Source organism: Catharus ustulatus, chromosome 8 (genome assembly GCF_009819885.2).
Source record: "Catharus ustulatus isolate bCatUst1 chromosome 8, bCatUst1.pri.v2, whole genome shotgun sequence".
In the NCBI taxonomy this organism is placed as follows: Eukaryota; Metazoa; Chordata; class Aves; order Passeriformes; family Turdidae; genus Catharus; species Catharus ustulatus.
In genome coordinates this window covers 8,017,964-8,042,462 of record NC_046228.1, presented here as the reverse complement: position 1 = coordinate 8,042,462, position 24,499 = coordinate 8,017,964, and the positions used below count along the sequence as shown (strand labels likewise).

Below are 24,499 nucleotides of genomic sequence, written 5' to 3'. Positions count from 1 at the left end.
CTAAATGCACTATAAAGAATTGCTCCCTGTTACTGACTGAGTCATCTCCTCTAGATCAAAGCCTGTCCTGCTCAAACTGAAACAAAACAGTTTGATATTTGACTCTTTCATCTAGAAGCCAGTTCTGTCTGTGCTAAGCAGCAACTCCCTTTCCATATTCAAAGTGGAACATTTTCCTCCCTTCTGTCAGTGTGATGGCAGAGCAGGCCTGCACATTTGTGAATAACCAACAAAAAATAGCTGCATGAATGAGGAAATCATACAGTCAACGGGTGAAAGAAAATTTGAAATTCCATCCCAGAATCTGGGATAAGCAAGCATTCCCAGGAGCACTATTTCATCAGAAGCTGGAGAGCTTTCAGCCCAGAGGATCAGAGGTGAAGATGTCATTGCTGAAGTGTCCACAGATGATTTGGCTGCATTTTCATAAAACATGTCTCCAGTGTGGTAGAATTTCCTCGTCCTTCATGGTCCAAATAACTAACACAATCCAGACCCTGGTCTGGAGCAAGGGTCAGCCACATCAGTGCTATTAGCACCTGGAATTCTGAGCATGTCTGCTTGGCTAAGGGGTTGTCAGCTCTACATCCCTCCCCTACCACAGATCAGCTTTAATTAGATTAAATCCAAAGGCATCTTTATCAATTGCACCAGAAATACAGTTAGGTAGCAGATCAGTAAAAATTGGTAAAACTTGCAGTCAGTCCAGTGTAAATCTTAGACCAAATTTGATCTTTGTGGTCAGCCCATTGACTATGCTGGAATGACACCAGGAATTAATTTGGCCCTTCCCACCTCATCTAAATGTGGGCCAACAGACATGCATGTTTATCAGGAAAAACAAGAACATATGCTGGAAAAAGAGCATTTCCAACAAAAACCTCAATCCAGTATGGGAACAAAAGCAAACTGCAAAAATTCTGTAGCTAGTCAGGAGTGTCAGAGTGAGATAGTCTGATCAGGGCTAAATGTTAGAATACCTTCAAGAAAGCATTGGAGCATCATCCAGACCTACACATTTTTTAAGGGAGACACCAAGCAGCCAAAGGTGTAAGAATGTGTGACCTGGAAGTGGCACCCACCCGTCCATGGCTCTTGTCCTGGTTTTGGGGCAATGCCAGTTTTAAGGGGACAGCCACCAGCCTACGTTAACTGCAAGGATGGTCCATGTTATCCTCCTGCACTAATACGACACCCTATTTATTAATTTCAGTCCCTCTCACACAAGTGCCATTCTGTGTGCTTAACACCCACCTGTGCTCCTGTCAGATCTTGGGAGAGCTGTAACCCTCTGGAACATCACAAGAATAAAAGACTGACCATAGCTGAAATGGTATCAGCAGCAAATGAAGGAAAAAAAAAGCAACAAAAAAAAAACCAGCAACCCCAGCATATAAGCTTAGGGGATGCCATTATTTAGGCCAAAGAATTGAAGGAAGGCTGACGTAGCCAATCCAAAGAAACACGAATGTGAAATCCTGTGCTGCTGAACACAGATTTCCAGCCAGAGTCAAACCTTGCCTCTGGGTGCTGCCCCTGCAATTCAGGCCATGCTCTGGCTGGGCTGGACTCAGCAGGGGTCAAATGTCTGAATGAACCTGCCCTCCCTTCCCTACAACACTCCAGGTTTTTCAGCCTCAGCGTTGCCCAGAGCTTGCTGCCTTTATTTCCAAGCAGTATAATAAAACTGTCACTGCTCTTTTGGTTTAAGAGCTCCAGTGAACTACCAGAATTAAAAATAAATCTTTCTGTTTTGGGGAATGCAGAGCCTCCTGGGTCTAGAAAGCATTTGTTTCTCCTCTCAGCCAGACGTGGGAATTCAGCCTTTAGGATAAAGTATGGGAATTTTGATTGCCATCTCACTTTCCCCCCCTCTGCCAACTCCCACTTCAATTTCCAGAAATAGATCTCTTGTACGCTTAGAGAGCATCTGTTGGAAGAACCTGATAGGAAAACTACACTCACAGAAGTTAACTAGTGCAGGATGCCAACAGGCACAGGCTTCAAGCATCTGCATCCTCGCCCAGGTCTGCTCTGCTTCACACACTGCCAGTTTACACTGGCTCAGTACAACAGTGTAACCCATACAGAGAGCATCCATCAGTACTTTGGCATATAGTGGTAATTAAAGCAAGAGCCCATTGAGCTGAGAGTGTGACAAGCTACCATGATCCAAGTGCTCAGATGACAGACCACATCAACAGTGTCTCCAGAGCTGTGGATCAGAGACAGAATTGCAGTTCAATATGCCAGGAATCAAGAGTATATGTTGGCATAATTAACACACTTTGTGACTGATTTACTGGTGAATTTTCCTAGAACCAGTCCTTGGAGTTCACGCAGATTCAAACATAATCCAAACCACACTTGGAGCACTGATAATTTTCTGACACGCTTTAATCAGTTACATGGTCTGCACAGAACAGCATTAGGACAGCCAGCTCCAAACAAGTCAATAATTCCTTTCAACACCTGGGAGACAACCCAGTTTTTGAGAAGCATCATCTCACAAGGGGGACAATTTCAAAGCTCTAGCTATAGCAAATTAACCTGATATGACATGTAGGCAATTAGATAATATCATCAGCTAGTACTGCTCATTAGAGAAAGGCAAGAGGCTGTGCATGGATATGTGTGTGTATCCTGTAACACCACTAGTAGAGAGAAAATGGAATAAAGTTGAAGGAGTAATGAAAACCTGTGTTTATATAAAATAATACCATGCTTAACTCAAGAATAAATCATTTACAAGAGTTGCTTAGCTAAATAGTTTGGTAGCTGACTTCCATTGAAACAACACAGGCCCTGGCTAGAAGAAACTGATTATATTATTAACTCTTAGTGTTCTGACTACCTAAGTTACAGACTATCCAGTAAGCCTTGATTAGGACTATCAGAAGTTTAGTCCTCATGGCTTCCTACAGCTTTCCCACAGCCTGGCTGAAGGAGCTATTGCTGGATGAACTGGTGGGTGAAGGGTGAGGAAGCTGCTCTGCAGACATGACTGGCTTGTTCCAGAGGTCAGTGGCTTTTAGGTCACTGTGACCCTGCACAGGCTCACCAGCATATTCAGCTCTGACACACTGCTCAGAGGAACAAGGCACAAGTAAGTGTGGATCACAAATACTGGTATGGGAGAAAACCAAAAGCACCCAAAACTGTCCCACACACATTTCACTGGTGACTGCACAGCCCTGGGGCACTTGTGACCATCTTCCCACAAGACAGGTGAGGTTGCTGAACTCCAAAAGCACCTGCAGGCCCAGCACTGGCTGCACCTAGAGCCCCAGGCACCAAGTGCCCCAGATGAGGTAAACAACCCACACAGACTCAAAAATCCAGAAGGAAAAGCACGTAGCCACTGTGCTGCCCAGCAGATTCCAGACCCTGCAGCAGGGGATGGTGAAGCCAGAGCCACCCTGCCCCATGTGCCCCCAGCTGTCTGTGACCTCAGGCTGTGGGAGGAGGGCTCCTGACCACTTGCCTGCCCTTTCCTGGCATCACCACCCAGATCTAGTTTATACAACTTCACACACAGCTCATCCTTAGCAAAAGAGATGTGTATGTGTACTGACTTCCCAACAGGGACCAAAAACCTGGCTGTGGTGGGGTGACATGAATGCACATCCCATCCCTCTGCCCAGGTAACCACAGCAAGGTAAAGACAGCTCAGCTGCTTTGCTAGCTGAGCTCAACTCGTCTGAGAGTTCTCTTCTTCTTTGTCACATCCAGCAGCTACCATGATCAGGCAATCCCTTAGCAGATGTGGAACTGCTCACTACAATTTTAGCTCTCTTCCTGATGCTGTATTCCCCAGAGCCATGGAGAAGTCTGAAAAGCATGACAATAAAAACAGCAGACGTTCCCACCATTCAAGACCACGTGGCACATTTTTAGAGACTGTAGTAGAACACAAAAGATCCTTGAGGATGCTGGGTTTATACAAAGGAGACAGGACGTGCTCCCCAGCCAAGCAGCCTGGATGAAGCTGCTGATGGGACGGATGGAGCAGACGGCCTCCAGCTGTCACAGGCTACTGCACAAGTCTGGGCTGGCCACATCTCCACTTCTGAAGTCAGCCCCAACTTCCACACTTCTGACATTTTGCTACCACAAGTAGTTGGCCCCCCCAACTGCTCCAACCACGTACCTGTTACCAGCAGGCACCAAAAAGTCTCTGTGTTCTACTGATTTCAGCTCATTCACAGCGGGACCACCAGAAGTCAGAGCTGTTTGGCACTGGGACTGTCTGAACAAATACATGGGCTCCTTCCAGAGATGACAAACTGACAGTGCTACTGGAAGGCTGTGGGGCTGCAGCTGGCTCGGTTGCATTCCTCAGCAGAAGAAAGCCCCAAATTTCACACACACTTGTGGAGGACTTTCAGCAAAAGCCACTTGTGACATCACGTAACCTTGTGCAACTCAGTTCTCTGTGAGCCAGCTCTTTCTTCCCAGCCTTAATAGTTGTCATACTCTGCAGTGACAAATAGCAATGATGAGATCTGCAGAGTGGCTTTGGATCAGAGATCGCTTTGCAGATACCTTATCTCACGTCACAGGAGCTGCACACACTTCCCCTCACCACCTGCCTGCGCTGGCTGCCCCAGAACACAGAGAGGCTGCAGGACAGAGATCCCCTCCTTGCAGCAGATCAAGACTTGCTCCCCATCTCACTCAGTCCAAGAGGGAATGGCTCGAGCCACATCTTGAACAAAACCCATAAGAATCTCCTGGCTCAGACCCACCTCTTTCACAGCACTGCTGCCAAAGTGTTATGCAAACTTCTTCAAAAGCATCCCAACTGCTTTGGCTGCCCACCTCTACACCCCAAACTCAGTGCCAGCTCTGGAAAGCCTCATTAATTATTTGCAAGATTGGGAATCTAAAGATATTTTTTAAAAGATTCAGTCTCCTAAAACACAAAGGGAAATAAAAAAGTGCCACATGCATCACACCAGTGCTGGGGGTAGCTACTGCTCCTGGTTATATCTGGAGGAGATTCCTACACTCAGAAATTAGAAGCCCACAGGCTAAACTGCCAGCTAAGTCTCGTGAATCCCTATTTCCCAGGCTTTTTCTAAGCTTTGTGCTATCCTTTTATCCTAAGCAGATCCAAAGTGTAAAAAAGAAAAGAAAAAAAAAAGAATAAAGAAAAACATCAGAAAATCTTTATGCAACACAGTCCACCCAAGGAGGGGAAATACTTTCATTAAATTGCAAGGGGCCAAGTCTGTATGTTATGTGGGAGTTTCAGTCTGACCCCATAATTCTGAGATATTTAGTTCCAGACAGGGCTGTTTACAACCAAAGACAATGCTGCCATGCTCCAAACCATCCTCAGGCTTGCTTTCTATGGAATTTTGCCCACAGAGAAAGCAACAGGTCAGAGGAGGGGCAGAGGGGAAATGTATTTTCATGAGTCCTGGCCCTTGTCCTTTGAACTTCAGACCAACCCAGCACATTTCTGGGTGGCTGCAGCCCCGGCTGTTCCCAAACCTGGAGCAAGGAGCTGGGTTTGGAGCGAGGGCTCAGCCCTGCTCAAGGGGCCACCCTTAGCAACTCCTGTTTGTTTTGGAGGCTTTCCCCTCCTAAAGCTCTGCTCCCTGGATTCAAGTAAATTTAGCAATTTTATTTTTTTTTTAAATAAGAACGTCGGGTATCAGGAGATTGGTGGCTTCCCGCTGAACGTTCTGAGCAGATTTTTCTTTTGTGAACTTCTACAGTCATTCCTCCAGTTCACACAAGTTTTTAGCCATACACACAGCACATAGCAAGAAGTTCCCAAATTTAACCCCTCTTCTTCACAGGGCAGCATTGCTCTTACAATGGAAATGCCTTCTCTCAGCTACTGCCAGGGAATCTGCCAGTTTATTGACACTCCCCAGTCCACCACCAGCCCAGCAGCTCCAGCCCAGAAAGTGGCTGTATGAACACCTGCACCAGCAGTTCCTTGGAACAAGGCCCTGCCAGACACATCTGTGACCCACAGAGCTGTGCTGACAGGCTGCAGCACAGACTGGACCAGTCTGTCTTGTCTGTTGACCCAAAAGAAAAGCACAAATGACTCAACTTCCAAGATGAAGTAAACAATAATATGCAGGTCATCAAACTGGCTGTGTGACTGTAGGATCCCAGTTCACTTGCTGGATCTGTGCTTCAGCCAGACAGCTTCAGAGGAACACCCATGCCCTGGGTGCACATGCTCTGCATCCCCTTTGATGACAGGTGCACCTCTTATTTTTGGTTCCCCAAGATGTCCCCTACAGCTCAGGGCTCTCTGGTTGCTATGGCCTGAAGATGCACTTCCCTGAATTACATGAATCCTGCATTTCCAGAGGGTACAGCAAATTAGAGTTTGCAAAGACTTCTCAAAAGAACAGCATCCCTAATTTCCCTTGATCTAGGGAGGATGGTTGCAAGGACAGCATTGGCCATTGCTGAAGGAGCTTGGGATTCAGGTCCTGAATTTGCCATGAAATCTTAAGAGATTCAGTCAAGGCACTAAATCCCTCATATGTACTGTGTGTTGAGAAGGAAACATTGAGGAACAAGTATGCAGCTGAGCAGGTGTCCAGAATTCAGATTTTGAAGCCTGTGTTGCTTTGGTGCACAGCCTGGGTGACATGAGCAGTTCCCTGCTTGCCCCCAGCCCAGGGCAAGCTGAGAGAGCAGCCATGCTCCAGCATAAAGCAGTACAAGCATTTTTGCATAGACACTCCCTGTGTTCCTGGCTGTGGGCGTTCAATGAAAGCCATCAGTGAGAAGCCAGGAACAATAAACTCATTCAGGCAGTGTCTCAGTCCCCAGCCGGGCACACAGAGCCAGCATCGAGCAGAGGTGAAGGTGTGGGGAGGAGGGAGAACGAGACTTGCTCACACACAAAGGTAAAGGAAGGACTTGTGCCTTGTCTAGAGCATTCCAAAAGCAGATGCCCAAAGGCTAAGAGCTTAGGAGCTAACTTTTATCCTCTTTTTTTTTTTTTTGCTTCTTTTAGGAAGAAAGCTTCTCTCCTGGCATTAGGAGCAGGGATCTCGGCAATTTTGGTAGTGACACAGATGGGGCACAGACCCCAGAGCAGCAGGGCTCCCTGCCCCTCACTCTCCAGAGATGGAGCCAGCCCCAGTGATAGTTCTGGGGGTAGCAAAAGGAGCACCCCAAACCTGGCAGCCACACACACACCTCCCAAGGGCCATCACTGCTCCTGAAATGGGGCTGAAGCCAGCATCCCTACAGCCCATCTGCAGTGAGCCTGTCCTGCTGTGGAGAGCACTGAGAGCCTTGTGTGCACGTAATACAGCTCAGAGCACCCTCACATGCCCTGTTTAAACAAGAAATGCAGCTGTGCTAGAAGAGACAGAAGTATTATGCTGGCACAGGTGGGATGGCTTGGAAGGGTGGGCATGGCAGATGTTTGAGACAGGCTGTGGTTTCAGTCGCAGAAAAAAGATTCCATGTCCTCAAGCCCTGCAGAGGATAACTCTGTACTCCTGCTGCCTATTCCCCAACACAGTCCATTTCATCCTCCAAAAACAACCAGGGTTTCTCTCACATAAGTGAGAGTTTCTGTGTATGTTATGCATGACATTAATTTTCATCTGCATACAAGAGAAGGCTTAGCCCAGCAGCTGAAAGTTGTACTGGATTTGGCACAGAGCAGTACACTGCCCTCCTTTCTCCAGCTGCCACACCAAGACAATGAGTTAAACACAACAGCTGTGTGGACAATCAGCTGAGGAGAAACCACATATGTCTGCAGAGAGCCAAGATCTTGGTCATATGGATAAATCCATTTCCAGCTCTGATTAACAACAGTTTATAAAGCACCTCAGATTGTTACAGGGCTCACATCTTTCATTCATGTCTCCACTTTTCAGTCTAATCCCTGTATGTGCAAGAACATGTGGAAGAGAATACATGCCCCAGTTCTAAACAGACCCAATCCCTTTCCCCTCCCAGTTAAAACACGTTAACTTAGCAAGCAAACACTTCTTTCTACCAAGTCACCATTTTACTCCTTATCAACACTAACCTGTTGGTTTCTGTTAAGAAGACAACCTCTCCTTCGTGGGCAAACAATGGTTCATCTCCCTGGGGGAGCACTGCAAACACTTCCAAGGACCCTCTGACAAGGAATGTGAAGCTTGAATCCTTGCTCAACAGAGATAGTAAAACATGAATGCCAAACACTTCTCTTTGAAGAACTGGGCTGGAAGTTGCTCTGATTTCCATTACAGACTTCTAACACATTTAAAATACAGTAATAACTTACAAAACCCTGCAGACTCACATCACTTGACATTTCAGACTATGAGCATAGGGGCTGTAATCACCCATGACTGCAGTGACAGGGGTGTCAGTCTGGGAGGATTTGACAGAGACAGTGGGTAAGTGAAGTGCCACCAACACGTCCCTCACCAGTAACAGTGCACTCAGCACCCCTTCCCCTCCCAGGGTCTGCAGATGGTTGGTCAGGGACCATCCAGCTACATCTGACAAGCGTGGTAAGGAGTAGGCAAGAAGCCACAATGCCTCTAGAACAGGGAGCACAAGTTGGGACAGTTGCCATACTCAGAGGTAAAACACATGAGAAGGGGGTGAGAGCACTCACAGGAAATAGAAGAGGAGCAAGAGCAAGAGACCAGCAGCTCTGTCCTTGTCACCACTCGACTGTGGGTACAGTGACCATCCTCAGTCACACCTGCCCTCTGCAGGTGTCCCTCTTGTCCCTTTTGGCTGTTGGGTCTGTTGCTCTTTATGCCTCACACACACTCCCCACCCACAGGGAGACAATGCCTTTTTAAACAGCATCTTCACCAACAGCAGACATTCTTTAGGGCGGCTTTGCAGGAGAAAACCCAACCCTAGTGCACATCAAGATTATCCTTCAGAGCTTCAATGGCCTGAGAGGAGTCAAGAGGCAGTGTCCTCTTCTGCAGCTGCAATCTCATTTGCAGTGGCTGGGAAAGGAAACCCATTCCCAGGAGAGTTTCACAATCTCTCCTTCACTTCCCACTGTGCAAGTCCAACAGCCCGAGCTCTTCCCACTCCATCGGTGCCACCCTGCCAGCCACCAGCCCCTGGCTCTGCAGGCTCCACCCAACCAGATTCCTGTGGCTGCTTCACCTGCCATTGAAAGAGAGACACTTGCATGTGCCACCCCAGAGTCCGGGTTATAGCACATCCCTGACCGTGTTTAATGGAAAGATGCTGCTGTTTGCTGATGCTTGCAAACTTAATTTTGTAAGTAGTAGGCTAGATCTTGTAGTCCAATTCATTTTCCCATTCACTGCTCAACAGCCCACCCACCTCTACCATTAGAGAATGTCCCTGCACTCTGCCTGGCTGGTGGCAAGGATGAAGACTTCCCACAGAAAGGCATCAACAAGTTATCCCCACCAGAACGGGCACAAATCCCCCGTGCTTATTAGTAACAACCCACTTGTCCGCCCTCTCCACCTGCTCCTCAGGGCTCCCAACTCCCACAAGTTCTCCTCCAGCCCAGCCCTTCCCCCACACCTCACCAGCTCCAGGTAAGTCCTGTCACCCCCACCCTGGGGACACCTCCCACGCACTGTCCCGGCTGTGCCATCATCACCTGTGGCTGTCCCCATCACCACCCCCGCTCCCACACTCAGCACCAACACAAAAAATCGCTGGCAGGGCTCCGCCATCGGTCCTGCTCGCTATTTATTCATCACACATGTGCAGAACATCCCCGCTGCTCCGAGGGAGCACTGTGCATATTTAAAAAGACAATATACAAAACATAGCTGAATCTTAATGAATCTACTGCTTTGCTACTGGAACTGAATGGAATTGTGCAGACCCTGCCAGGATGGGAAAAAAAAAATCAAACCGAGTACACAATATTTGACTTGTAATATAATCCTTAAGATCGTTTTTGCAGTGTGTTATTATTGTGCTTATCAGGCCTGTAAAGCACCAGCTGTAAGGAGGAAAAGGATCAAAATGCAACAGGCAGCACAGTGCCAGCCCTGTCAGAATGCTAAAGTATTGCACAGTGAAAAAATCACAGTCCTGGCAAAAGTTAACTTCACACAATATGATACCTCGACATTTGAAGCCCCCACCAAAGCAGGATCAGGAAATGAGCTATTATCTCAGATGCACCTACTGAGGTCTAAGCAAACCTTTCTGGTTTGACAGTAAGAAGTACAAACGGGGTCTGGCAGAAATACATTGTTTAGTACCAAGTTCCCCACTGAAATATCCGAGTTCCAGGAGGAGGACAGCAATTACAAGGAGGGTCCCATTTCCTCTCAACAGGTAAAATTTACCGCAGACTTACTCCGTGCTACACGGGGATCCGCCTCCTCCAGGGGAGGTTTTTACACACCAGCAGCAGCAGCAATCACAGAGCAGCCGCGCACATCCGAGCTCCGTGCCCGGGCACCTCATCCCACCTCCTCCCCTCAGCTGGCAAGGAGAGCTCATGTTTGAGAGGCGTCCAAGAGTGCCCAGGGCAGCACGGACCTGGGATGTGCCAATCTCGGTGTTCATGAGCAAGCAGCATCACACAGGAAGCGCCAGAGCCATTGATTGAGGGAAATAAATGGGCTGTGGGTGACAGCCAGCCCGGATGAGACCTGCCAGGGAGAAAGCTGGGAGCTGCTCACCTACCCTCTCCTAACCACCAGAACTATTTGCGTTCAGAAAACAGGACACTCAGTGTCGTGCCTGGCCAGCCTGGGAGGGTGGGGAGCCCGCGCAGATGGGCGGCTTAGGACGAGGGACGGAGCAATGTCAGACAACTGCAGAAATCCCAACGAGACGCTGCTTTGAAGCGGCAAAAAAAAGGTCCCGATCTCCGGATCGGGTAAAACACGACATTTTCCCGTATCTCCCTCCTCCTTCCCTTCCTACTCGGTGCCCGGGGCAGGGACTTCACATCCCCGGGTGGGACCTGCCCGCTCTGTCCCACATCCCCGGTGGGACCTTCCCCATCGCACCCGGCCCCACTCGCGGGGACCCCGATCCCTGGCCCCACTCTCGGGGATCAGCACCCTGGAGCCAGTTCCCGTCCCCATTATCCGCCTGCCTTCTCCTCCGCAGCAGGAGCGGGACCCCCGCCCGCACCGCCCGGTCCCACTCCCGGGACAGCCCCAACCTCCCGTTCGCAGGAACCGGGCTGGCAGGGACCTTCCCTGCAGCTGACCCCGCTCCCCGTCTCGGGAACATCGCCTCGGGAGCTACCCCTGCATCCCACCGCTCTTTCCCACGCGGGGGGACAGCGGGGCTGTCACCCCCAGAGACCGTCACCCCCAAAAAACCGCCGTGCCAGCGGGTCTGTCACCCCTCCAAAGACCGTCATCACCCAAAAACTGCCGTGCCACCCGGTCTGTCACCCCCCAAGACCGCTGCCCCCGCGGTCCCCAGCGAGGCTGGCCCGGGACACGGCCACGCGTGTCCTCCTCACCTTTGTACTTCTCCATGGCGATGAGCGGGGCCGCAGCCCAGCGAGTGCCGAGGGCTCCGGGACACGGCGCTGCCCGCAGCGGGCTCGGCTCCGCAGCTCGGGCTCCAGCAGCGCCGCTGCCCCGGCCCGCCCCGCCCGCACCGCCCCGCCCCGGGGCCGCGCAGCGCCGGCACCGGCCCCGCCACCGGGCTGTGACTGCACCGGGCTGTGACTGCACCGGGCTGTGAGCCGGGACCGGCCCCGCCACCGGGCTGTGACTGCACCGGGCTGTGAGCCGGACCGGCCCCGCCACCGGGCTGTGACTGCACCGGGCTGTGACTGCACCGGGCTGCGAGCTGGGACCGGCCCCGTCACCGGGCTGTGAGCCGGGACCGGGCTGTGAGCCGGGCTGCGAGCTGGGACCGGGCTGCGAGCCGGGACCGGGCTGTGTGCCGGGACCGGGCTGTCTCGGGACACCTCGGTCCGGGCCGGGGGCAGGGAGGAGGGCAGCGGTGCTGGGGTGAGGCGGGGAGCGGCTCCGGGGGATGCCCGGAGTGCCCCGTGTTTGCCCTCTGGCTGCAGTGCGGGTTTGGGCGCGTTCGGAGAAAAGCGCTGGTTATCCCGGGATAGCCGTGTGTGGTCCCGGTGCCGTGAGCCCAGGTAGGAGCTGCCAGACACACACCTCCTCCCGGCTCGGGCTTGGGTTCTTCCAGCCCGGGGTAGCTGTGTCCCAGAGCCACTGAATTTGCAATCTATTTTCCAGTGATTTCATTAAAGCTTCCTGATAAGACCTGGCTTCTCGACAGAGCCAGTCTCACAGGAATGTGTCCCTCTCCTTGGGTTGCAGGGACATTTTTGCCTGACTCCTGCCATGGCAGCCAGAACTGTCACGTCCACAAGTGGAGAAGTGGGCATCCAGTCTGACCTCAATACGAGGCACAGGTGACACTCTGTCCTCAGGCTAAAGTTTTGGAGACACTGAAGGAATTTAATGTGTATATCAATAATGAAAACATTGAAAGTAACAAACGGCAAAGTCTACGAGGGTTATAGGGAAATTTTCTCTTCAAAATTGACACTGGTGTGGGACAAGGGAGCTGTACCTGCCTATTACAGGACCTTTATAGCAAGAGGTGAGGCTGGGTGCCTGACCTGGGTGTGCAGCTCCACTGTTCATGTGGAAAAATACACAACCATTACCTAGAAAATGAGCTGCTCTCCTTGGTACCTGTTAGATAAAGCCAACAGAATCCTCACAGAATCCGTATTTCCCAGTTTTTGGACCTGTCAGCCCACAAACCATTGACATCCATCATCCAAGGTAGCCTGGAAAATGTCACTGGTGCTTGTGCAGAAAAAACCACAAGCCTCCATCATATGGCCCTCCTTGCATTTTCTGAGAAGAGCCATAAGCAGGTTCTCTTGGTTCACATGGAAAGCAAGAGCCAGGCTGGATGGAAGGGCACTGTCCTGGCACTCACTGTGTGCCCCTCCTGTCCCCACCCTCCCAGGCAGTGCTTGGCAGGGGTGACACCTCTCAGAGGATCTCTGTGGAACCAGAAGGTGACCTGTGCCGCCTGGGAACTCTCCATACAGGAACAAGGTTGGATGAAGAGCTATTGGAACTTGAGGAAACTGAGGCTGGAGCATCTCTCGCCTCTTGCCAGTGCATACCCAGCACACAGAGACAGGCAAGCCAAGTGCCTGAGCCATCAAATCCAACAAGCAGATAGCAATAATTGGAGAAAAATAAATAAATAAATATGTTTGCCATGTAGGAATACTTCTCTTAGAGCTCTTCCCAGCTGCTTCTTGGCTAGAGCTTTCAAAATCTAGCAGGGTAGGCCTTGGTCTTACAAACCTTTGAGGTGTGCCTCTATCTTAAAGGAGGTGAGCAGGCATTCTGAACTGAGCAGGGCTAATTAAGGATAATACCAGTTACACAAACTAATTAAAGATGATTTGAAAGATCAAAACATCAGATACCTGTGATTCCTGTCTTCAGGACCCAGAGCCTTTACATTCCCTGCTTGTCCCTTCCTTCCCCTCCCATGATAAGGATGCTCTGGAATTCCAGGACTGCTGGTTAGGCCCATGGCAATTGCTGGACAAGTGACAATGGGACAAACAGTAATGACAGAGGAATACAAGTTCTTCCTGTTTGCCCCCTTCCTCCTGCAGTAGGAAGTACCTAAAATATTTTGGAGTAGTATTTTTCAAATAGGCTGTTGTGTTCTAGGGTTTGGGAAAACTGGGAAATTCTCAGGCCCTGCTTAGAATGAGGAATTAATGTTCCCAGTGTTGGTGCTGAAATCTCGATGTTTACCACTGTGCTCAAGTAGAACAAACACTGGCAAACTGGTTTTCCTGGTGGAGCTTCTTGTAGCCAATAAAATAACAGTCATCTACCTGTACACCCATGTATTCCTTGCCTTTTTCCTTATTATTATTAGTGATGCTTATTAATGATGATGATTATTATCATTAATGATGACTCAGGTGTGAAAAGCCTGGAGGGCCAAGCTCATCTTGTTTTAATTCCTTTTTTATGTAGCTGACATCCTGTCCTTCAGTGCAGAGGTTCATACTATAGTTGACATGTTTTAATCCCTTTTCTCCTGAATATTCATGCTGTATTGATAGGCAGTCTGGCTGCTAGAGAAACTGGCACTTTTAGCTAAAATTTTTCTGTACCATGCTGTGGCTTTCAGCTGATGCCATTCTGCTTCTCTGGACTTATTGCCCTTAAGTACTTTTGTTTCCTGTGAAACAGAGCAGGAATGAAGAGTAAGTTTAGAAGCCTAAATGAACTCTATGAACAATTAGAATGATTTGCTAAATATTTTGTGTAGTAGCATGATTGCTGATCCTCTCTTTTCTTCACTGGCTATGCTAAACACTTTTCTTTATTCCCTAAGTACACTAAGCAAGTGTACATTGTTTCATTAATATTCTTGATTATTATTATTATTGATTGTTACACCTACCTTTTGCATCAGCAAAGTCTTTAATCTCTGTATTTGTCTAAATCTTTGCTATGACTTTCTTCTCTTTGCTTGCATTTATTTTGCTTTTTCCCTGGTTTAAGGATGACTCAAAGAGTGGTGAAAGCCAGAGGGAACTCTGCCATGAGAACCTGTGTGCAGGTGTCCCCCACTGACTTCAGGGGAGTTGTGCTTGGTGGAGACTGCCAGGAAAAACCACACCTGACCCCAATAGTGAAGATAGTGAATATCTGGGGTATTTTGTCCCAGATACTGCTCATTCGAGTTGCAGAGTCCCTAGTGATCAGACTTCTTCCTTTCTTCAGGGAACATATTCCATCTGGCAGAACAAAAGGTAGAAATTTCCTCCAGACTTGAAGTGTGTATGTTGTTTCATAAGGCTTTTCTTTCTCTCTTCCCCATACACTTATCAAGGCTGTAAAAATTCAGGAGTTTACTCAACAAGACCAAGTTCAGTCAGAGGTAGAGTTAACTTAGTTTTGTTAAGCTTCTGAAAGATGGGAGGTTGTGTTAAATACTCCACTTGTACAGGGACCTGGAGGACAGATGGAGGAATAAGATGGCTTGGCAGAGTGAGGTTGGCAGGGCGATCTCAGATCAGTGGTGTTGCACTTCTGTCCTCTTTCCTTCCAAATATCACCTTGGATACCTACTTAGATCAGGGTGTGGTAATGGACAGTTGTGGTCAAGCAGATATAAAACTTTTTCAGAGAGATTTAAGCAGAGGTGGGTTTTGTGTGTCCTACAAAATGCCAAGAAATGAGGAAGCCAAAGACTTCTTCACTTTGGAGTCCCTGGCTGCATGACTGGGCTGTAATGCTGCTGTCAATAATCAGAGGTGGCAGAATTAATTTTGTCCATTTGTGGATCCCTCTGAATAGCAGCAAAGCCTGTGGACTTAGGGACAGCTGAGCCAGCAAAACAACCCTGCTGTCTCTGACAGGGAGAAATCTCTATCCTCCCTCTCCTTCTCTCTCTCTTCCTAGTGCCATTTTCACAGTTATTGAACCAACTTCCACACTGAAATGACAGAAAACCAAACTGGCACATTCTTGTCCCAGCTGGGGAGGATGAGTTGTGTTGCAGTAGAGCCAGGAAGGATTGGGACAGTACCAGGTAAATGGGAAGCACCTGCAGCTGGATGGAAGGAGGAGAGCACTGAGCAGCTGGGAACACACAGCTGGGACTAGATAAGAGCAGTCATCAGTCACAGCTCAGATGTGTCTTTGAAAGTCCCCCCAGTCTTCCTTTTAGGTGGGAGTACTGGCAGGAGTTCAGGATGTTTATGGAGCTCCCATCAATGTCTTTGAACCCTGATCTGCTGAATCCTGCTGGTTTTCCAGATTTTCTGATTTAAGGGATGAAGGGAATAGTGGGGTTTAGGAATTTAAAAGGAGTCCTCTGCTTATTCCCTAAGGAGGTCTAAATAGCTGGGCTCTGCCAGCTGTCCTGATTCATGTGATCAAGAACTCTGCATCCCCTGCTGAAACTCTGAGCCACCCAGGCCCTGGGAACATGGTTTTCTGTGAGGGGCTGTGATAAATGGCATTGCCACGTGGCTGAGTGCAGAAACATGTTAAAGATCCTGGGCTCCCCACTCAGGAGCATGAGCAGCAATCTTTCCCCAGAAGTAACCCCTATGGGTGCCTTAGCACAGACCAGACTGGTTCCTTGTTCCAGGAAGGCGCTGGGAGCCTGCCAGGGTTCAGTCAGTGAAAAAAGGGCCAGAAGAAGCAGAGAGGCAGATGGGTCACTAGGACAGCATGGCTGTGCCAAGCAAAGCTGCTCACTTAAATTCTCTGTTGGAGAGCATGAATCCTTCACCTCGGATGATTTGCCAGTATGCTGTCTATGGGTGCATCTTTTGAGATCTTTTTGCTTCCCTGTGAAGCATTTCATGACTCCAGCCATAAAAGAGGTGACCAAGTTCTCCCCCAGCTGAAGCTGGCCTTAGACCACTGCTCTCCACTGACTCCTGTCCAGCATTTCTGACTTTCACCGATGAAAGGCAAGACAATCAACCCTAACACAAACAAAACCAGAGCTGTTTAGCTGCTTAGCTATACAAAAGCTTCATCACTGATACATTCCAGCAATGTCTTGGATTCTCTCAGACATTAACTGTTTCAAAAGAGCGTGGCTGGGAAGAGGGTGGCTGGAGGGAGGGGGGATTTCCCATTAAGGACAGCAGGACCAGATGTCTTTTTGATGAGCTTCTCTTGGCTTCCCATTCTTTGACATTTCCTTTTCAGTTGTTAAGTCCAAACTGCTTGTAGGCCAAATTACAGGGAGACCTAATAGCTTGAATTGTTTTCTTTCCCTTGACAGATAGAATACCTTCTTGTGGCCAAAGTATGAGCCATGCTGACCAGACAGTGTGCTCAACAGCCACAGCATTTGTTCCTCCTGAAGCTATTTCCTCCTTGTACTTTTTTACTACCCCACTCCAGAGAAGCCCCTCAGCTCTCCTTTGACAATGTTCAATATCAGTTAAGGGAGTTCAAAACATTCTTAGTTCCCCTTCCCTGCAAGCCCCACATGGGGATGCTCACACCAGCAGACCTCCCCTGTTATCAGTGTGTTGTATCACAGCTTGTAGCACTCCCAGGCATCACAGGACATGGCCATCAGCTTCCCAAGAGCTCCTGATATAAAGTTCTGATGCACACCTAGCCCTGTGTGGTGGTGCATCATCCCCCATGCCTATGATCTCAGAAATGTTCCTCAGTTCTTGGCCTTGAGGAACAGCTGGGCTGAGCTCCTCTCCAGCTTGTCAGAAACACTGTCTGCTCCCAGGAATCAGTGCTGTCTAAGAGCTCCTGCTTCTTACAAACAGCCTTGGAAACTGATTTTTCTTGCCTGAATAACAGCCCGAGTGGAACAGCATTTTTGTAATTGTACTTTCAAAGAAAGCCACTGGCCTGAATTGCAGCCAGGATGGAATATTACATGACTGAAAGCCAATTCTCTTGTGACCCTGCAAGCAGCAGTGCAAAGGGAGGCCCTTTGAGCTCTCCTGGAGCACAGTGCCTGCCCCAGCACCTCCCTTTAGTGGGGCCTCTCAGAGCCACAAACTCCCACGTTTGCTCTTCTTGGAGCACCAGCACCAGACACCAACACATCCTGGGCTGATTCCCCCAAATCCTTGTTCAGAAGGTTCAAAGGCAGCCAGGGTGAGTGCTTCCCTAAATCTGAGGGGGATTTTCCACAGGGATACACCTTGCACAGACTCCTTTAGATCTGTGTGTGTGAAAGTGTGAACATGCCATAGCAAATGCACTGGGCATGCTGCTCTCCTAGACCCTTAAGTACTTTAGATTTTTAAGTAAGCTAGGCCTGTGAGTTGCTGTCGTGCTTACAGTAAATTCTGTATGAATGCATTGTTAAATTGTTTAAATTGAGTTATTGATTAAGTGCTGTTAAGTTTAAATCCTGTTAAACCTTTAAGCCTAAACCATTGGTGAATTCTGGGGCTCAGTTTGGCAAGGGGGTGCAGTGAACCTTGTGACTCAATGGGAGGGTGCCCCTTATTCCTTTTTATCCTTACCCTTTCCTACCCTTACACTTTCCCCAACCCCTCCTCCCAGGCTCTACATGGATAATTTTGGAATGGATTTTGATTTTAGATTAATTGACTTTAGATTTTAGTTTGCTTTTTCTCTGTGTGCTTTAATCACCTAGGAACTACTAAAGTAAACCTTGCTAGTGAACTTTGTTGCACTTTTTCTTCCATATTAAACCTGCTTTTGCTGATGCCTTTGCTGGTGGTTCTTGAAGTGACCAAAACTCTCATTCATGACAACATGGTCCTATTTTTGAGGGGATAGGATAGGAAATCATGGCTTTCACCTGAGTTAGAAACTTCATCCACTCTTACAGGTTTTAGCAGTAAACCAACATTGAGCAAAATCCCTCAAAAAAGTTAGAAGAAAAAAATCTGTGTGGACTCTCAAGCTGTAGATGGAGGACTTACCTGAACAGAGGTGAACTCTTGCCCCCTTTCAGCACCAGGAAAGCTTGCCCAGGTGAGAAGAAGAAGTAATTTTATCAAAATATGGGAAAACATTAATTTTTATGTCTTGCTACATTTTCACTGGGATTTTTTAAGCCTCTCCCATCATCACTGCAAACTGTGGTGTGATGTCAGCTGTGAGCTCGCAGAGGACTACTTATTCTATTTATTCTGGCACTTTCCCAACAAGAGTGTTTTTCAGTCTGCAGCTTTTCTTTAGGCCTTAACCATTTTACTCAGTCAAAGTCAAGGAGCAGAGCTTCTGTGGTCAGCACTGCTGAGGTGGGCAAGGGGAAAGAATGAGAACCTGTGGTCATACAGCAGCAATAAAAAGCATTTGTTTCAGTGGAGGCTGAGCACTGTGGAGGAGTCCAAGTTTCCTTTCCTGCTATAAACATTAGATGTTAGGGTATGACGAACTACCTGCCAAAGTGGAATTAATTACCAGGCAATAAATAAGTTTCACCCGTGTCAGTTGAATCTTCCAGTGTTTTTTTTCCTTTTGTTCCCATGAAAACAGATTTAATCAAGGATCAAGAAATCTTCCTTGGTAAATACCAAAAAATGCGGTTTCTCTTTTCACACATAGAGCTGTGGAGCTGAATTTCTCCTGCCATCCCAACCATCATTAAGTATTCTGTTTAAATAGGCCAGCTTCATGCCATCTATAATGAAGTTATAGTGTATTGCTCTGTTATGAATGATGAAGCTGTTGTGTCCTACGGGGAGAAAAATCGCTGTAATCCAACTTTCCTTTTGAAAAGGCCTAATGTATCCACATGAGATCTTCTGGCAGAGACAACTGAGAGAATATAAATAGAAGCTTAAAAGAGGAAGGAGGGGAAGGGGAAAATAACTCCAACAGGGCTGAGTAGCTGAAATTCACAAGTTTAATAGAAAGATGGATGACTGAAGAGCCTGTTCTGTGACACAATTAGGACTTTATGTAGGCCTTTTTCAATTATTTGTAGCTGACAAAATATCACACAAAGGCTGTTTCACACTGCAGGCCAGGTGCCCAGAAATGGGTTTTTTTGGAGGAGAGGAGCAACTGGGAGAGTGGCCCAGGACCATGGGCCATTAGGGCTGCACATCAGGGTGTGAGCATCACCTCGTGCACATGTGGCAGGAGGGAAGAGTGTCCTGCACCCTCAATCCATCATCTGCCATCCCCAGGGAGCAGAGAGCTGCAGCCTGAACACACATTTCTGCATTTCTGGTCTCCCCATTGACAGATATAGAAGGGGACTTGTGGGTCCCTGCTACAGAAAGAGGTTTCTGCTGATAGGCAATTCTCAGAACTGAAGCTATTTCAAGAGATCTTGCCTGTTCTGTCCCCTACTTGCTCCTCACCCACCAAATGCTGTCACTGTTGTGGCTCTTGGTTTTCAGCACAAAGCCACAGCACCACCAAGAACCTTCCTTGAAGTGACCTGTGTGTGTGCACACAGTGTTCAGACCATCAGTGCTGCTGCTGCAGGAGGTGACACAGCAGGGGAGTGGTGGTGAACTGGTGAGCCACAGCAGCTTTAGTATCTCACAAGAGATCTGCAGAACATCCTACCAAACTAAGACTTCAAGTGTCTTAAATTTGTTTTGGTTTATTCCATTCCACAGTGAGCTAATCTAATTAAAGGCATTTGGGGTGATGATTGGTAAATTTGGCTTATTTAAGTTTAGTTAATTTGGGGTGAACTTTCCTGGGTGTCCCCATGAGGAGAAGCTGTCAGATCCTGGGATCAGCAGGGGGGTCAATTCTGCTTTGGTGAAACTTGTGGTGGTAATGCCTTCCCTCATCCTCCTCTTTTGTCAGCTTGGGCAGTGGGCTGGCTGCATGTCGAGGCTGACAGCCTTGCTGATGTGATTAAATGCTACTCACTTTTTCTTCACAGGGTCAATTTTTCAGCCTGCCCTGGTGGTACCTCCATTTTCACTTAAATTTGCCAGGCCCAGGAAAATTCTCTGAAGGGTTCTCTGTTGGGATTGCTCCCAAGGCAGAAAGAGCACAAATGCAATTTTCAGGAAGCTGAACAATTAGTTAGTTACAGAAAACTGAAACTTTGAGTGCCAAGAGGTCAGAACAACATCAGAGCATTGAAGTGTTATGCTCTGGGCTGCCTGAGCACCATGGCAGACCAATTACCATAGAATCATTTATATGATCCAATATTTACTGGCCTCAGAAGAAGCTTATTGTCAATTACCTACTATTGTTTCACAAACCTAGGTGGCAGGAGGATTGATTTTTTTTTTTTTTTTTTTTGGGAAAGGGAACAGTTAGAAGGAACAGCAACAGCTGAAACATAAAAATAAAACACACACTTTAAAATCACTCAAAATATCACTGGCTTTCCTCCTCCCACGATATCTGTGGTCTTAAATGCATCATTGCAAAGGGAATTATTCATGTAGTCTCATCAATAAATCTTACTAAAATCCTTTATATTGCAGTCCTCATTCATCTAGCAACTCCTCTGTGGTAATTAGGGTAAGAGCTAGCTGAGATACCGCAGAGTTTGCTCCTGGCAGTCATTGAACATCCCGAGTATATCAAGGCTGTAAAGTAGGCATTTCTCAGCAGCAGTTCATTCATTGTGAGCCCTGATTCAATTATTACCTTGTCTCCTGTTTCACAGCAAACACTTTGGTTCACATAAAACCTCAGAGCCTGTGTCAATGAATTCCTTGAATGGAGTCAGCTGCATTTTGTCTCCTCTGCAGTATCTAGCCTAAATCCAGCAGAGGCAGCCAAGGGGGAGCCTGTTTCCCTCTGGCAGCCTTACTGGGCTATTCCTGCAGAGAGGTTTGGTTCTCCCATCGACTCTTCCCTCCACTGGCCTGGAGGTGTCGGGGTGGGATAGCCCAAATTATGGGAAATAGATGAGTCCCAGGTGTGGAGACCCCAAGAAACAAAATCAGCTCCAAATCTGTCAGTCTGTTCCTGCCAGACCTGGCTCACCTTTTGAAGCTTCTCCACTGGCTGCCCAGGGTTGCACTATCACTTTACATCCAGCCCCTTACTCTTGCCAACTTTGAAGGCTGGGAATTTCACTAAGAGGAACTCAGCTCTGTGGAGATCATCTTCTGACCCATGGCCAAAGAGTTCTGCCACAGTTTTAGCAAAGATATTTTAACACAAAGCGAGTGTGCCTGGCAGGGCTCTATCCCAGCCTCTGCCACAAACACCAACCCAGCACAGACCATGGAGCTCTCAGGGTCTGCACCTGGCTGCCTCTGCCAGCATCTCCTCCAGAAGGTGCCCACTGAAGGTGGGATTTAGTCCACCCCCTTCCTTCCCCCCTTCATACTGGGGCAACAGCTGAAACACTCCTGACTTTGCACAGATACCTGAGTCCAGCAGTGTCACCCTCAAAGGTCTTGAAGACAATGCTGCCCTTCTAAATGGACAGTCACAGAGGGTGTGGTGGAATTGAAGGGACAAAGGGAATGCCACCAGCTGCCCTCTCTGCCATGGACTTGAGACAGATGTCACACAGTGCAGTACCACTGGCAGTTTACTGTGCTCTGCTTTTTCTTCAGACACCACTCTTCACTTGTGCCCACCCCATTTTTCCTGCCCAGCACAAAGTTAACTCAAAGCAGGGAACTCAGTTTAAAAAGTTTTTTTAAAAAAAACACCCCAAAACGCTGTGCAATGAAATAAAAAGTAAAAAATGTTTTTTTAAGCAGGATCAGTTCCCGAATGTCACTGAGAGTGACCCCACAAGCAGTCATGCTGACATATCTGATGGCAGGAAAAAGCTGTGGGGGCGTGGGAATACCTTAAGCTGGCTGAGCAGCCACCCAGTGCTTTGTCTTATGAAATCCCAGCCTGAGGAGAGGCTGTGCTCTGCTGTTTTCCTGCTTCCCCTCTCTTCCTTTCCCCCCAAACCCTTGGGCCCCCATCACTGCCATGGCTACATCCAGCCTGGGATGCACATTTTAATCTGCAGTGTGTATATAAAAGAGCTGGAAGCAGTGGCTGTCTGAGACCCACCTGACCCTTGGATGCACAGCAAACTTCCTGTTCCAGGGCTGCCGGCTCTTTAATCTCCCAGCCTTTAAAAAATAAAAGTGAGCCTATGTGAAAAAATGCTTTGTAATGGGGACTCCTGGAACAACTTTTCTCTCTTGCCCTCTGACTGAGCCATAGAAAACAGTAAATATCTCTCCCAAGAGTCCTTTTTTACAATAGAAAAGTGTCAGGCAAAACTGAAGTTTCATTTCCCAGCCTTGCACAGACAGGCACAAAAGCTAAAGAAAAAATAAAACAGCAACGGGAAAAAACTCCACTCTTGTTAATTCAGAGTTTGGAGAGATTTTTGGTGGAGAATAAGCTTCTTTTGGTGGGGAGCAAGACACACTTGGGAACTGGGTCTCTCTTTTTGCAGGAGGAAGTGGTCTTGGGCTATACTTGACAGCAAATTAGCATTGACATTTGACTTGTTTTGATCTGAGTTATTTACAATGGTATTATCTGTGTATTTTTTACATGCTGTGAAGATTCCCATTGCCAGATGCCTCGAGATGGCTGTAGGATGCAGAGCATTCCACAGTCATTACTCAGGGGTCATAAACTTCACATTACTTGTGGGGAGGAGGGGAGCAGGGGGAAATGGGCTAACTATTAAAAAAAAAGAAAAAGCAATCCTAGACTTAGATTTCAGTGGGCTTGTGTATTTAACAGGAGAGAAATTAAAAATGTGCTTAGGCAGGCTGTCACACCATGGGGCTGATGACTGGAAAGGATCCTTGTGAATTTGCTCTACACAGAGAAGTAGTCAGGGATAATTTTCCCAATGCTTTGGTCTGGGGGAGGCTGCAATGGAGCAACTGCTCCATAACACTGCCAGGTCAATGATCCCCAGCAGGGATCATTGCTTGGGATGTCCAGACATGTCCCAGGGCTGGCACTGCACTATAGCTGACTGCCAGCTGGTGGACTTCCCAGAGACAGAGTGACTCAAAAGGGAGATTTTGGGGTTTTGAGTTTTTTCTGTGTTTGGGAAACTTTCAAGGGAAGTTCCAAGGCCAAATCATAGACCTACACTTGTGGTTTTTAAGCAGGTGCTTCATGCACAGACCTTCCTTATTCCTAAAGGAGTGAAGATGCCCAGGGAGCTTAAAAGGAGATGCCCAGAGATGAAATCCAAAGAAAGGACACCTCTACTGCCACCAGGGTGTTTTGCTGGATTTTTTCAGGGAGAAGTTTCTCTTGTGCAAGTCACAGCACACACACAACAGAGCAAAAATCCAGGCATGGCCTGGGAAGTGGATAGGGCAGATATGAACCTTGCTAAGGGACAACTTCTCAGTGGTATCAAATTCCCCAGCTGTTGCTCTCCATGCAGGAACCTGAGTCCTCATCTCATCTGAGACTCAATCACTGAACACTCTCAGCACAGCATATTGAAGTAAAACCCTGGGGAAGCTTTATCTTTGTCATGAGAGAGAACCTGTGTAGAATATCAAGGTAGGGCAAGGTGGGGGAGTCTCAGAGGGTTGAGGAGTGGGAGAGAAGATGGAGAACCTGCTATGTGCAGGGCACGGATCCTGGTGTTGCAGGGGCTTTCTAGAGGTCAAGGACTGTGCAGGGTTTGTTCTGCACTGCATCCTCAGAGGTGCTGTGTGCTTCATTCTGCTGCCACAATGGTCTGCTGGACCACAGGAGCTCAGCACATGATGGGTGTGATAAACATCCAATTTCTTTAGGTGGCATCATCCCCACCTTCCACACCCACACCAAGGCTAGGCAGGTTTAAACTCCAGATGATTAAGCCAACACCTAACTTAAAACATAAAACATTTTCAAGATGGGGACCAACATTTTAGCTGAATTTGCAAAGATCAAGAAAGGAAACAATTTAGCCTTTGAATCTGGCACAACAGCATGGTCTGTTTGACCTTGCTGGTATCTCAGGTAATTTTAAACCACAATGGACAACAAAACTAACACTTCTATGTGGTTTGCATGAATGTCTGGTTCTAGTGGTTTAGCTACAAGAAGCCTTGTGACAATTTTCTAACTTGTAATTGTCATGTCTTGCTCTGATCACTCATCTC

General features: G+C 47.9%; 1 protein-coding gene across 5 annotated transcripts in view; it reads right to left on the bottom strand.

The window, feature by feature from the left end:
• Positions 1–11,549, bottom strand: part of AFAP1L2 (actin filament associated protein 1 like 2) — a 64,533-nt gene extending 52,984 nt beyond the window's left edge. For 2 of the 5 annotated variants that reach the window (XM_033066555.1, XM_033066556.1), the window contains exon 1: positions 11,441–11,547. In XM_033066555.1, the coding sequence (XP_032922446.1) occupies positions 11,441–11,456 (16 nt within the window). In that variant the 5' untranslated portion in view covers positions 11,457–11,547. Of the gene's footprint in view, positions 1–11,440 lie in introns of all 5 variants that reach the window. The other 3 variants (XM_033066558.1, XM_033066560.1, XM_033066557.1) reach the window with 2 other exon arrangements.
• Positions 11,550–24,499: the final 12,950 nt, after the last annotated feature.